The sequence below is a fragment of the Mustelus asterias genome, chromosome 16 (genome assembly GCF_964213995.1).
Source record: "Mustelus asterias chromosome 16, sMusAst1.hap1.1, whole genome shotgun sequence".
NCBI lineage: Eukaryota > Metazoa > Chordata > Chondrichthyes > Carcharhiniformes > Triakidae > Mustelus > Mustelus asterias.
This window is the reverse complement of record NC_135816.1, coordinates 70317956-70331524: the sequence shown is the minus strand read 5'-3', so window position 1 is coordinate 70331524 and position 13569 is coordinate 70317956. Positions and strand designations below refer to the sequence as shown.

The following is a 13569-nucleotide window of genomic DNA, read 5'->3' as shown; positions in this document are numbered from 1 at the left end:
AGTATTTTAAACTTAAACAAGGCAATTAGATGGGAATAAAGCCAGCTAAAGTGAACTGGCCAATTAGGTTAAGGGATAGGTCAATAGAAATGCAGTGGCAGACATTTAAAAGGATATTTCAGAATACACATGTAATAAATGAAGGGCGATTCAATGAAACTAAAGAAGAAAAGGCTTTATTGCCAATGAACAAATAACTATATTTACAACTGGGTCAGACAGAATAACTATGCAACTGTACACTACTCCTTCCTGGCTCCAAAGGAGGATCCTCCCCTGACCTGAGATACACTCCCTTGCACTCGATTGGCTCAGTTTCCAGCCTCGACACTCTATAGGGTCTGGCCCAACCATGTGGCCCTTAGGGAATGCCCTCCTGAAGGGACCATGCTACAAGAACATAAAAGAAAGACATTTCAATGTGAAAAGAAAATTCCAAGGGGAAGACCCACCATCTGTGTTTCGCTAAAAAAAGTTAAATACACGATCAAACTTAAAAGAAAGAGCATATAATGTGCAACAATGGGCAGATCAGAAGATTGGACAATTATATAGAACAGCAAAGAATGACAATCAGATTAACAAGGAGAGAAAAATTAGAGTAAGAGAGAAAGCTAAGCTGGAAATATAAAGGAGATGCTGGCGTTGGACTGGGGTGGGCACAGTAAGAAGTCTCACAACACCAGGTTAAAGTCAAACAGGTTTATTTGGTATCACGAGTGGCTACCGAAGACACCGCAAACCACCGGCTCAAAGTGGGAAGGATCTCCAAGAAGATTGCGCATATCGACACAGACATCAAGTTTCTACAAAGATGCAAGAAAGCAGACAAGATCCCGAAAGGACTACAGATCACGATCCACTCAAGTCAACCTATAACACAGACTATGCTGAGAGGCTTTGCTGTCGCACCTCTCTCACACTCCTCAACCACCTCGTACACCAGCTCTACAGACGCCGCAACCTGGAAACCAAGATAGAGTCCATATTCTCAACTTACGCTCAGGATGCAGCAGACCAGCTGTGAGACACTGTCAAGTAGATGAGACAAAGGAACTACGCCATCTACATGCACACCAAGGACAGGAAACTGGAGAAACTCGGCATCACCACCAGCAGCAACCAAGCCTCCCCTGGTACAACAGTACCCACAACTTGCCTGGGCTTGCAAAATCTCACTAACTGTCCTGGCTGGAGACAATACACATCTCTTTAACCTGTGCTTGGCCCTCTCTCCACCCACATTGGCTGTACTTTTAAGACTTGATTACCTGTAAAGACTCGCATTCCAACCATTATCTTGTAAATTGAGTTTGTGTCTTTATATGCCCTGTTTGTGAACACAAGTCCTCACTCACCTGATGAAGGAGCTTGAGACTCCAAAAGCTAGTGCTGCCAAATATACCTGTTGGACTTTAACCTGGTGTTGTGAGACTTCTTACTGTGCTTACCCCAGTCCAACACCGGCATCTCCACTTTAGGGAAAGTGCCATTAGATTGGAAAACAGTGAATATAACTCCTTTATTCAGAAAGGGAGGGAGTCCGCAAACAGGAAAATGAGTGGGCAAAGATCTGGCAAATGGAGTATAAGTGGGAAAATGTGAAATTTGACAGGAAGAATAGAAAAACTTACTATTATGAGAGCTCTGAAGTGCAGAGGGATCTGGGTGTACCACTGCATGAATCACAAAAGGCTAGTGTACAGGTACAACAAGTAATTAGGAAAGCTAATAGAATGTTATCGTTTATTGTGAAGGGAATTGAATATAAACGTCGGGAGGTTATACTTCAGTTGTACAGGACACTGGTGAGAAGACATCTGGATTCCTCATTTATTTAAGGAAGGATATAAATGCATTAGAAACAGTTCAGAGAAGGTTTACGAGACTACTACCAGAATGGGTGAGTTATTGTGAGGAAATGTTGGACAGTGTAAGCTTGTATCCAGTGGAGTTTAGAAGAGTAACTGGCGACTTGATTGAAACATACAAGATCCTGAGGGATATTGACAGGGTGGATATGGAGCGGATGCTTCCTCTTGCGGGCGAATCTAAAAGTATTAAAACTAAGGGGTCGACCATTGAAAACAGATGAAAAGAGTTTTTTCTCTCAGAGGTAATGAGTCTTTAGACCTCCCTGGCTCAAAAGGCAGTGGAAGCAGAGTCTTTCAATGTTTTCAAGGCATATGTAGATAGACTCCTTGATCAACTAGGGGATGAAATGTTACCATTTCAGAAGGTTGCAATTAAATCAGCCATGATCTTATTGAATGGCAGAGCATGTTTGAAGAGCCAAGTGGCCCACTCCTGCTTCTAACTCATAACTTGAACAATGGATGACATAGTTTTGGACGAGTTTATGGGTAGAAGATGAACATTTTTAATAAATAAATAATTTGCTGCTCATTGGACACAGGATATGCCAGTCGTAAGATTTACACATTGCCCCCTTATAGCAACAAACCATGTCTGAAAGCAGAATTGTATAAAGCAGTGGAATAAATTATGGTGGATCATACAGTATATCACTCTCACCTCATCTCTGGAGTTCAGCTGTTTTGTCTGTAAGGTTGCAGTGAGGTCAAGAGCTGAGTGACCCGAGTGGAACCCAAATTGAGCATCAGTAAGCATGTTATTGCTATGCAAGTGCCACTGTTGATGAACCCTTCCATCACTTTACTGATCAAGAATAGACTGAAGGGATGGTAATTGGCTGGGTTGGATTTGTCCTATTTCTTGTGTACAGGAAATACTTGGGCAATCTTTCCACATTGCCAGGTAGATGCTAATGTTGTGGCTGTAGTGGAATAGCTTGGCTAGGGGCATGGCAAACTCTGGAGCACAGGTCTTAAGTACTATTGCCGGAATATTGTCAGAACTCATAGCCTTTGCAGTATCCAGTGCCCTCAGCCATTTCTTAATATCACGTGAAGTGAATTAAATTTGCTGAAGACTGGTATCTGTGATGCTGGGACCTCCGGAGGAGGCCGAGATGGATCATTGTTTGCTTCAGCCACCCATGATCAAATTTGATCACATTCAAGTAGCTTGCAAGCTCTTTTTAAAGAATGGTGATTTTGATGGAACGCCAGAGGGCTTGCCTATTCAACCGTAGCCAGGAGAGTGATCAAGTTCAGGGTGGGGAGGTACACATTTCATCTTTCAAATATAAAACAATAACTGACAAACCCTGGTTCATTTCTGTGCTATTTATCACTGTTAGGCTGTAGAACGTGTCAGCTATTAATATAGCTCAAACTCTCCTGTTGACTGCAGTTCTGTAAGAGAAAAATTACCATTGCAAAATGTGTACCTGGGGGAAAAATCAATAATTAATCATAGAAAGTGCAAGGAGAACAATTGTGTGTCGAGCATTTCATTTTATTTTCTGTGGTGGCCTGTGACAGCCCCCAGAATCCCACTAATGTGGAAGATGTATGGGAACCAGTCACCCGCAAGGTTACATGGGTTTGATCAGCCTCGCACATAGGCTTTGGTTCATCATAATTTCACCCAGTAGCAAAATTAATATTGACGCTAAATTCAAGAGGATGTTAACCTCTGTCTGATCTGCAACAGATTCAAAGCTGTCAATATGGGGGTGGTTACTCAGCCTTCCAGAGATTAATGATTAAATCATTAATTGACAACCGCTGGTACATCTCAATAGTTAGCTCATTCCTTTCCTTCCATTATTCTTTCTTCATTTTATTGTAAGTGTATTTTTAGAACACTGCTCATCAGTCTAGAGCACTTGAATTACCATGACAATTCAGACAGTGGTCCACTTGATAAACACAGTGGGTCACCATTGAAGGTGCAAGCTTGCATGACGAGACCCTACATGAAGAAACGCTAAGTTAACAATCAGCAATTTCACAGAGGGACAGCGAGGCACAGGGCAATGGAAATTGGTGTCATGAGCTTGGGCTGATGTGCATTGTGGGGCAGAGTAGAAAGACTTTCTCTCTGGATCCAACCATACTATATGCTATTTAAGAGTGCTTGACATTAGTACTGAGTGTCAACATCAAACTAAATCCATTCCTAGCACTAACCCCTTTGAGTAAAATAAAATGAAAATCAGAACAGGACTAAAGACCATTCAGTTGGTCAAGACTGTTCCTTCTTACAATGAGACACTTTGTCTCCATACCCCTTTTTGAGTTAAAGAAAACTATCGTTTATATGAAGAAATGCTTTCTATCAACCCTGAACCACCTTACTCTAATTGTTCTCGTGTGCCCACACCAGAAATAACACTTTTTCTCTGTCTACCCTCTTAAATCCTCTCAGCATCCTAAATAGCTCAATTTGATCATCTCTTAGTCTTCAATATTCAAGGGCATACAAGCCTAGACTGTGCAGCATCCTGACAACTTAATGCTTTTAGTTCTAGTATTGTTCTGGTAAATCGGCACTGTACCCTTTCCAAGATCAGTATATTTTTCATGAGGTCCAGTGCACAGAGGTGAACGCAGTCTGTACTTCCACCCCTTTTTAATCTAGACTTCTTGAAGTAAAGGTCAACGTTCCTCAACCTTTTAAATTATTTTTGTGTCTCTCAAAACCCAATGCCAACATCAAGCAATCCACTTATTATTTTTCATTCGTTCTTGCGATGTCGGGCACCTCTGATCAGGTTGGCATTTATTACCCATTGCTAATTGCATTTGACAAGATGTTGATGAACTGCTAAATTGAGTTTCTGTACTCTGTGTGGTAAAGGTATTCCCACAGTCCTGTTAGGCAAGCAGTCCCAGGATTTTCAAGTCAGAAAGGTGTGTGACTTGGAGGAATTCCTTTCATCTGCTGCACTTGTTCTGCCAATAGGTAGAGGTCACGGGTTTGGAAGGTGCTGTTGAATGTGTTTCGGCGTACAGACTCTGCTGCTATTGCACACCAGTGTTGGAGTGAGTGAAATTTTAAGATAATGGATGGGGTACCAATCAAGTGAGCTGCTATGCCCTTGATAGTGCTGAACATCTTGAGTTTTGTTAGAAATGCATTCATCCAGGCAATTGGGGAATATTCCATCAGGGAATATTGGGAGGGGGTGGTGTCGTGGTATTTAAATTCAATTAACAAAAAAATTATAATTGGAAATTTTAAAAAATCTAGCCTCACTAATAGTGACTATCATTGATTGTCAAAAATCCAACTGATTCCCCTTAAGGGAAGGAAATCTGCTGACTTTACCTGGTCTGACCTACATGTGACTCCAGATTCACAGCAACATGGTTGACTCTTAAATGTCCTCTGGAATGTATTAAACCACCAAAATGCCTAGAAGGAATGAAACCCAAAGGATCACCTGGCATCCACCTAGGCACCGGAAATGATAACAGCAAACCCAACCCTGTCGACTCTGCAAAGTCTTCCTTACTAACATCTGGGGGCTTGTCCCAAAATTGGGAATGCTATCTCACAGCCTAGTCAAGCAACAGCCTGACAGTCATACTGACGGAATCATACCTTACAGAAAATGCCCCAGACACTACCATCACCATCCCTGGGTACGTACTGTGCCATTGGCAAGACAATGGTATACAGTTGGAATGGAGTTGCCCTGTGAGTCCTCAAGATCAACTCCAGATCCTATGAAATCTCATGCCACCAGGTCAAACATGGGCAAAGAAACCTCCTGCTGAGGAAACTCCCTCAACTGATGAATCAATATATTATAATGTTTAACCCATTGGACTGAATTTCCCAGAATATCGGCAAAGGCCGATAGCAAGTGGGAAAAGCGGCATTGAAAAACCGTCATCACCAACGGTGACTTTCGCCATTGTATCATTCGGGACAGAAAGGAAGAAAAGGTCAGGGGTTGATCTCACACCGCTTTGTCAGCAACTTACATTTTTGAAGATCAGGGGGCCATTTTTAAAGGCTGCTCCAATACACAAAGCTTCACTTGGATCCACACCACCTCAACCACCCACCACGTTCCCTGACCAGGCTGGGCAGTGCCAGGGAATCTACCAGGGTAATGCCCAGTCATGATTCTCTCTCCCCCGAACGATGGAATCACCTGAGCTCCTCTGGGAGGTCAGCTCACCTTGAGAAACCAGTCAGGTTTCACACTTGCCTGTCCTCATGCCAATGTGAATGGATTTTCTTATGGGGTGTGTGGGGATGATTCAGGCATAGAGGCCTCATAATGATACGTTTTCTGACATTTCCATACATTAACATATCACGTCACTGGCCGGAGGGAGGGGGACAATCGCGTCATGCTTTTATGGCAGCATGAAACGTGCGCCGGAATTCTCCAACCTTGCCCACAGTTGGGATTATCCAAACCCGCTGCTGTCAGTGGAGATTTGGTTGAGTGCCAAATTCTCCATTCTCGCTGGCAGTGATAGCGGGGTGTGCGAGACCGGAGAATTCCAACAATGATTCTGCCCCCCATTGCTGAACCCCTCCATTGAAAATAGGAGTGGAAAATTCCAACCATAATGTTTAGCCCATAGGAAGAGATTTTGCCACAACACAGGTGTGAGCCAGTGTGTACTGAGTAAAAAAATAATCTTTTGAAAAATGGAACAACATAAGTGAAACATTGTCCTTATTTATCATGGTAAATGATATATAGTTGCTGATTGATTTCCACCCATACCTGTCTATTACTAGGTGGCCATTCCAATGGAAGAAATGCAAAGAATACACCTGAGGTTTATGTTTAGACACAGATCATCGCAAGAGTGTAAGTACAGCAACTTGCATTTACCGTGTATTTTACATCTAGAAATACACAAAAGAGACATGGTCAAACAAAGAATAATGATTATCACTCTCTCACTCCATCTTTTGCCGCATTCCTTGTACTGCCCTTCACTTCATGCATGCTTTACCCAACCTCATACTAACTCTCACTGCTTCTACACTCTTCCATAACTCTCCCCTTTACTACCTTTGCTCCTTGCAGCGAAAGACAAGAGCGAAAAGAATTTTGCAATGGCCTTCATAAGATTGATGAAAGATGATGGTACAACACTGCAAGATGGTGCTCATGAATTGCTGGTGTATAAGGTATGTGGTCTCGTTTTCACAATGGTTGGTCATAGATTAATCGCCTGATAGTAGCTTATTGTCTATTAGTTGTGTAGAGTTTAGATTATTACCAACAGAAATTTACTATATCCTTGTTAGAATCATAAAATTGTAGAAGGTTTATGGCACAGTCAGAGGTCACGTGACCCACTGAGTCCACTTCAGCCAGAAAATGAGCCACCCAGCCGAATCCCACTTTCCAGCATTTGGTCTGTCACCCTGCGGGTGAGAGCACTTCAGGCGCATTTTTTTAAAAATGTATTAGTGTCACAAGTAGGCTTACATTAACAGTGCAATGAAGTTACTGTGAAAATCCCCTAGTCGCCACACTCCGACACCTGTTCGGGTACACTGAGTGAGAATTTAGCGTGGCCAATGCACCTTACCAGCACATCTTTTGGACTGTGGGAGGAAACGGAGCACCTGGAGGAAACCCACACAGACGTGGGGAAAACGTGCAGACTCCGCACAGACGTTGACCCAAGCTGCAAATTGAACCTAGGTCCCTAGCGCTGCGAGGCAGCAGTGCTAATCTCTGTGCTGCTCTTCATCTCCCATCTAATCTTTCACCCAATCACTTTAAACCTATGCCCCCTACTCAATAGCCTCTCTTCTGAGGCCCTTCCCATCCATTCTATCCAGACTCCTTAGTATTTTGTACATCTCAATCAAATCTCCTCTCTACCTCTTCTATTTCAAGGAGGATAACCCCAGCCTAACCAATCTTTCCTCATAGCTGCAATTTTCCAGTCCTGGCAACATCCTTATAAATCTCCTTTGTCTCCTCTTGAGTAATTACATCCTTTATGTACTTTCTGCACTAAAATATATACTGTTGATACTGGAAAAACTCACAGGCCTGGCAGCATCTGTGGAGAGAGAAACTGAGCCCAGAAGGTTGCAAAGTGCCTACTTTGAAGGTGAAGTGGTATTCCTTCAGTTTGCTTTGGACTTCACTGGAACATTACAGCAGGCCAAGGACAGAAACGTGGGCATGAGAGCAAGATGATAAATTGAAATGACAAGAAACAGGAAGGTCAGGGACATGCTTGGGGAGACTAGAAGTAGATTGGGCGACCACTTTGTGAAACACCTTCTGTTTCTCTCCCCACAGATACTGCTGCACCAGCTGCGGTTTTTCAGCATTTTCTGTTTTTAGACCAGAACTGCACACAGTACTCAAGTTGTGGCCTAACTAATGATTTATACAGTTGCAGCATAACTTCGATGCTCTTCTCTTCTGTACCTTAGCTAATAAATGAAAGGCACCCATATGCCTTTTTAACCACCTTATCAACCTGTCCTGCTACCTTCAGGGATCTGCGGACATTCACTTCAAGGTCCATCATTTCCTCTAGGCATCTCAGTATTCTCCTGCTTATTGTGTATTGCTTTGCCTTGTTTGACCTCTCGAAGTGCATCACCTCACATTTCTCTGGGTTGAATTCAATTTGCCACTTTTCTGCCCACCTGACCAGTCTATTGATATCTTCTTGTAGTTTGCAGCTATCCTCCTCAAGTCCCCTATATTTATGTCCAAATCATTAAAAAATATGCCACACAAAGCAAAGGACCTTATACTGAGCTCTGCGGAACCCCACTGGGATCCAAGCTTCCAGTCACAAAAACTTCCATCAGAAGTGATCCTTTGTTTCCAGCCACTGAGATAATTTTTTATCCACCTTGTTATATTCCCCTGGATCCCATGGGCTTATTTTTTTTTGAACCAGTCTGCCATGGGGGACCTCATCAAAAGCCTTGCTAAAATCCATGGCGGCCACATTAACTGCACAACCCTCACCAATCTTCCTTGTTACTTCCTCAAAGAATTCAAACAAGTTAGTCGGACAAAATCTTCCCTTAATAAATTCATGCTGACTGCCCTCTCTAAATGACAGTTTATCCTGTCTCTCAGAATTAAACCCAATAATTTTGGCCACTCCTGAGGTCAGGCTGACTGGCCTATAATGATTCGGTTTATCCCTCACTGCCTTTTTAAACAAAGATATAATATTAGCGGACCTCCAATCCTCTAGCACCACACCTGTATTCAGTGAGGATTGGAAAATGATGGTCAGACCCACCACTATTTCCTTCCTGGCTTCTTTTAACATGATGTGGAGGTGCCGGCGTTGGACTGGGGTAAACACAGTAAGAAGTCTCACAACACCAGGTTAAAGTCCAACAGGTTTATTTGGTAGCAAAAACCACTCAAAGCCACCCAGCCTTCAGGAGAACAGTGACCACGACACCACACAACGCTGCCACAGCAACTCTGCAAGACATGCCGGATCATTGACACAGATGCCATCATCTCACGTGAGAACACCATCCACCAGGTACACGGTACATACTCTTTCAACTCGGCCAACGTTGTCTACCTGATACGCTGCAGGAAAGGATGTCCCGAGGCATGGTACATTGGGGAAACCATGCAGACTCTACGACAACAGATGAATGAACAATGCTCGACAATCACCAGGCAAGAGTGTTCTCTTCCTGTTGGGGAACACTTCAGCGGTCACGGGCATTTGGCCTCTGATCTTCAGGTAAGCGTTCTCCAAGGCAGCCTTCCGACACACGACAACGCAGAGTCGCTGAGCAGAGACTGATAGCCATGTTCCGCACACACAAGGACGGCCTCAACCGGGATCTTGGGTTCATGTCACACTATCTGTAACCCCCATGAATTGCCTGGGCTTTCAAAAACTCACTAACTGTTCTGGCTGGAGACAATACACATCTCTTTAACCTGTACTTAACGCTCTCTCCACTCACATTGTCTGTACCTTTAAGACTTGATTACCTGTAAAGGCTCGCATTCCAACCATTACTTTGTAAATTGAGTTTGTGTCTTTATAAGCTCTGCTTGTGAACAGAACTCCCACTTACCTGACGAAGAAGCAGCGCTCCGAAAGCTAGTGGCTTTTGCTACCAAATAAACCTGTTGGACTTTAACCTAGTGTTGTGAGACTTCTTACTACTTTTAACAGCCTGAGGTACATTTCATCCGGCCTTGGTGATTCATCCGCCTTCAAGAATGCTAATTCCATTAATACTTTCTCTTTCCATGTGTTGCTTGGTGAATATTTCTGTTCAAAGTGAAAGATATTAATGCTGGTATATTATTTATTCCTTGCATCCAGTATCAGCATCAAGCACTCCCAAGTTATAGCATAGGCCAAATCATCACAGTGTAAAACTCCCTCTACTCTTCCAGAAAATACACCTCAGCTCCAGCCTCAGAAGAATGTTCCAATTTGCAATATTTTCCACTCTCCACGAGCAACATTTGTGTTTTCTAAGTAAATTACCTAATTTAGTACCAGATTAGGAGCATGTAACCACGAGGAATACGGTTGAAAAATGGCTGTAATTTTATGGTACTTCCCGTCGGTTAGATCTTCTGGTCCCACCTATGGCAACGTCCCCCACAACACATTTCCCAGTGGTGGAGGGCAAGGGGCACGCAAATTTCCATTGACATTGGTGGGACTGGAAGATCCCATCACTGGCCAGTGGCGGACATCCTCCGCCATCGGAGAATACATTACAGGGAGAGCCAGAAAATATCGCCCATGTTTTTTAAATTGGTTTTCACAAGTGGATAAGGCCACACTTGTTGTCCATTCTAGTTGCCTGATCAACAGTGCAGGTGCGAGTCTTACAGTGATAGTACTGCCTCAATGGTGTTAAACGGGGGATTCCAAGATATTGACCCAGCAATGGTGAACGTTGGTGATGACTTCCCAAGTCACAACATCCAAAAGCATCTTAAATGACAGATTTTGCCTTCAATTTCTACTCTGACGTGTCAGTCACACATCTTTTCAAGAGAATTTTCCCAATCACTAGCTCTATATTCAACACTTTGAGTCCATATTCCTTTCACCCTTTGTCACAGCTTACCTTGGGGTAATGCTCAGGATTTACTTATCTTTTTATTTTGCTCTCAGGATGTGGGCATCAGTAGTAAAGCTAGTGGTCAGTTAGGTGTTAGTGGAGTAATGGGTTATCAATGCAAGTAGAAACAATGTAAGAGATAAGGAGTTGTTATGAGCTTTTTATACGTTAGTTCTTCTGATGGGATCAGTATTGGTAAGGTAGTGTTCATTGTCTATGTTAAGTTTCTCTGAGAGCATCAAGAATCAATGACAGAATGTGAACTTTGAGCTGCACGTAGACTGAGCTACATAGTGAGTGTCAGGATGCCCTTTAAGGGCATTATTGAATCAATTTAATTTTCATGATAATCCAGTAGTTTGCATTGTAATTTTTTTGTATTAGCTAATTAACTACCATTTTTTAAAAACAAAAAAACATTTCAACTTGTCATTGTGGGCTTTGAACTCAAGACATTTGTGTTGCAAGCCCAATACTATAATCACTATAGTGCATTTCATTTCTATCTAAAGGTTTCCTCCCTCAGCCATCTTCCTTCCAATACAATCCATCACCTCTTGACATTTTTAACTGCTATTTCCCCCTTTTCACCATTTGTTCTAACTGCATCCAGGATCTGTGGACGCTCCTCTACAGAGTTTAGAGCATTCACTACAACCCCACCGACCTCCGTGATCATCGGCCCTTTCACCAACTCCCACGTGATCCTCGGCCCCTTCTGCCCCACCCCCGCCACAATCATTGGCCCCTTTCCCCAGCAGTTGGAGCCAGTAAACCCCCCCGCAACGACCATCGCCGGCATTCGGCACCCCTGCTCGCCGGACTCCTCCCGCCCCACAACCACAGCTACATTAATCCCCCCCTTTACATAAGGCTTTGACTGGGGCTCACCCCTTGGAACAGGGTGGCACTACCAGGCTGGCATGGGACAGTGACAGGGGTTTTGTAACAGCACGGCCTGGCCAGGTCCCTATCCCCTGGGGGCTATGCTTACCTTTGCGCCCCCCCAGGGATACCCCACAGCAGGTTCATATCTGTGTGAACCTGTTGTAAATCACGTTGACGTGACATTATGTTGGCATGGTTTGAAGATAGGATGAGGGGTCAAGATATGGTGGGGTGAGGTGGGTTAATATTAAAATGCAAAGCAGGTTCACACCCATTATAGGCGTGAACCTGATGATATCACCAGTGAGCGGCAGGGAAAATCGGAAGTCCATTCTCGCTGGTGAGAACTGCAACTTCCAGATCTTGAGCTCCCACCAGCAATCTCTCAGATGGCGAATGAAGGCTTAAGATTTTGCCCAATTATTTTTCTCATTTTAAAAACATATAGGAACAATTTATTTCCTGTAAGAATGAGACTCCCCAGTTTCAACTGTTCCCTTTCTAAGTCAGAGAGGTTGAACTAGTATAATATAAATCTAGACAAAGTCCTAGCCCTTAACCAGCTGTGATGAGTTTAGCTGGCAGTCAATTGACAAATGCAGCAATTTCTTAAAACTAAAGGGAGGTCAATGGCAAGCTACAGTTATGTAAGGTTAACAGTAAAGAGGCACAAATAGTCCAGCAACGAGCAGTGATTTGCAATCAGCAGTGTATCCCTACTCCACCACAAATTGCTGGAAAACTAATAACAACATGCATATTAAACTCACTGGTATTTGCCGTAAGATTCTGGCTTTGTGGAAGGAGATTAAAGTCTCTTATTTTGTTGTTGCAATAACATGATTGTAAAATATTGTGGATAATCTGATCGTTGGACTTAAAATGCTTTGCATCATTTTGTGTAGAGAGGAAAATAAATAAACCCTATCACACCATATCCTGCCTCAAGAACTGTCTCACAGCTTCACTGACGAGAGATCTCACTAACAAATTATCCTTCCATTGCAATCTTTCTCTCTGCTACACTGACAGGCTCAAACTACTTAATGACTTTTCTTCTGACAACAGCAGCAAGTGGAAGGTTGGATGTTTACCTTCATCATTCATAATTACACTCTCTTTCCACAATCATCAGACTTTTTCCTTAGGACTAGCATTTTTACAGTGCTTGAAGTGAACGTTTCAAGGGTTGCTCCTGCTACCATTACACAACCCTTGACCCCACCCCCCATCATGCAAAATTTTAATCCCTGCCGCAGGTTTTGACACTGCCTCACCTCGATTTGGGATTGAAGGAGCATTGGTCATATTCACACAGAAGAGGTGGTTCCTCAATATAAATGGCACATTTTCTAGGTCAATCTTGGAACCTCAAAACTCGGTGGTATTAGCAAGCTTCTGAGCACCATGACACTCTTGCAGAACGTGCTGCAATTTCAAATATCGTTCATTATTTGACTGACAAAGTTCACTAATAAAAATGCGTTGTGGATAAAGTGCGTGTTGAATTATCTCCTTCCTGAAAAGTACCAGGAGCCATCGGAGGGATAATTCCTTGCAAATAGATTTACGGTGACATTGCTCGACTTTAACAAGACAACAGGCAGTGGCTGATGACTTTTTATTTGTTCAATAACCGCATGGGCTGGAACTGCTGAATTCTCTTCTCTTCCTTAGCATTGGTAGTTTTCCCCCTTTCACTGGTAAAAGGGAATTTTTAAT

The 13569-nt window shown here is 43.1% G+C and overlaps 1 protein-coding gene across 1 annotated transcript in view; it reads left to right on the top strand.

Moving 5' to 3' along the window:
- The window catches only part of LOC144505239 (dedicator of cytokinesis protein 2-like), a 618318-nt gene that overhangs the window by 146970 nt on the left and 457779 nt on the right, over positions 1-13569 (top strand). The window contains exons 16-17 of the mRNA XM_078231263.1: positions 6637-6709; positions 6932-7035. Of these exons, the coding sequence (XP_078087389.1) occupies positions 6637-6709; positions 6932-7035 (177 nt within the window). The remainder of the gene's footprint in view (positions 1-6636; positions 6710-6931; positions 7036-13569) is intronic.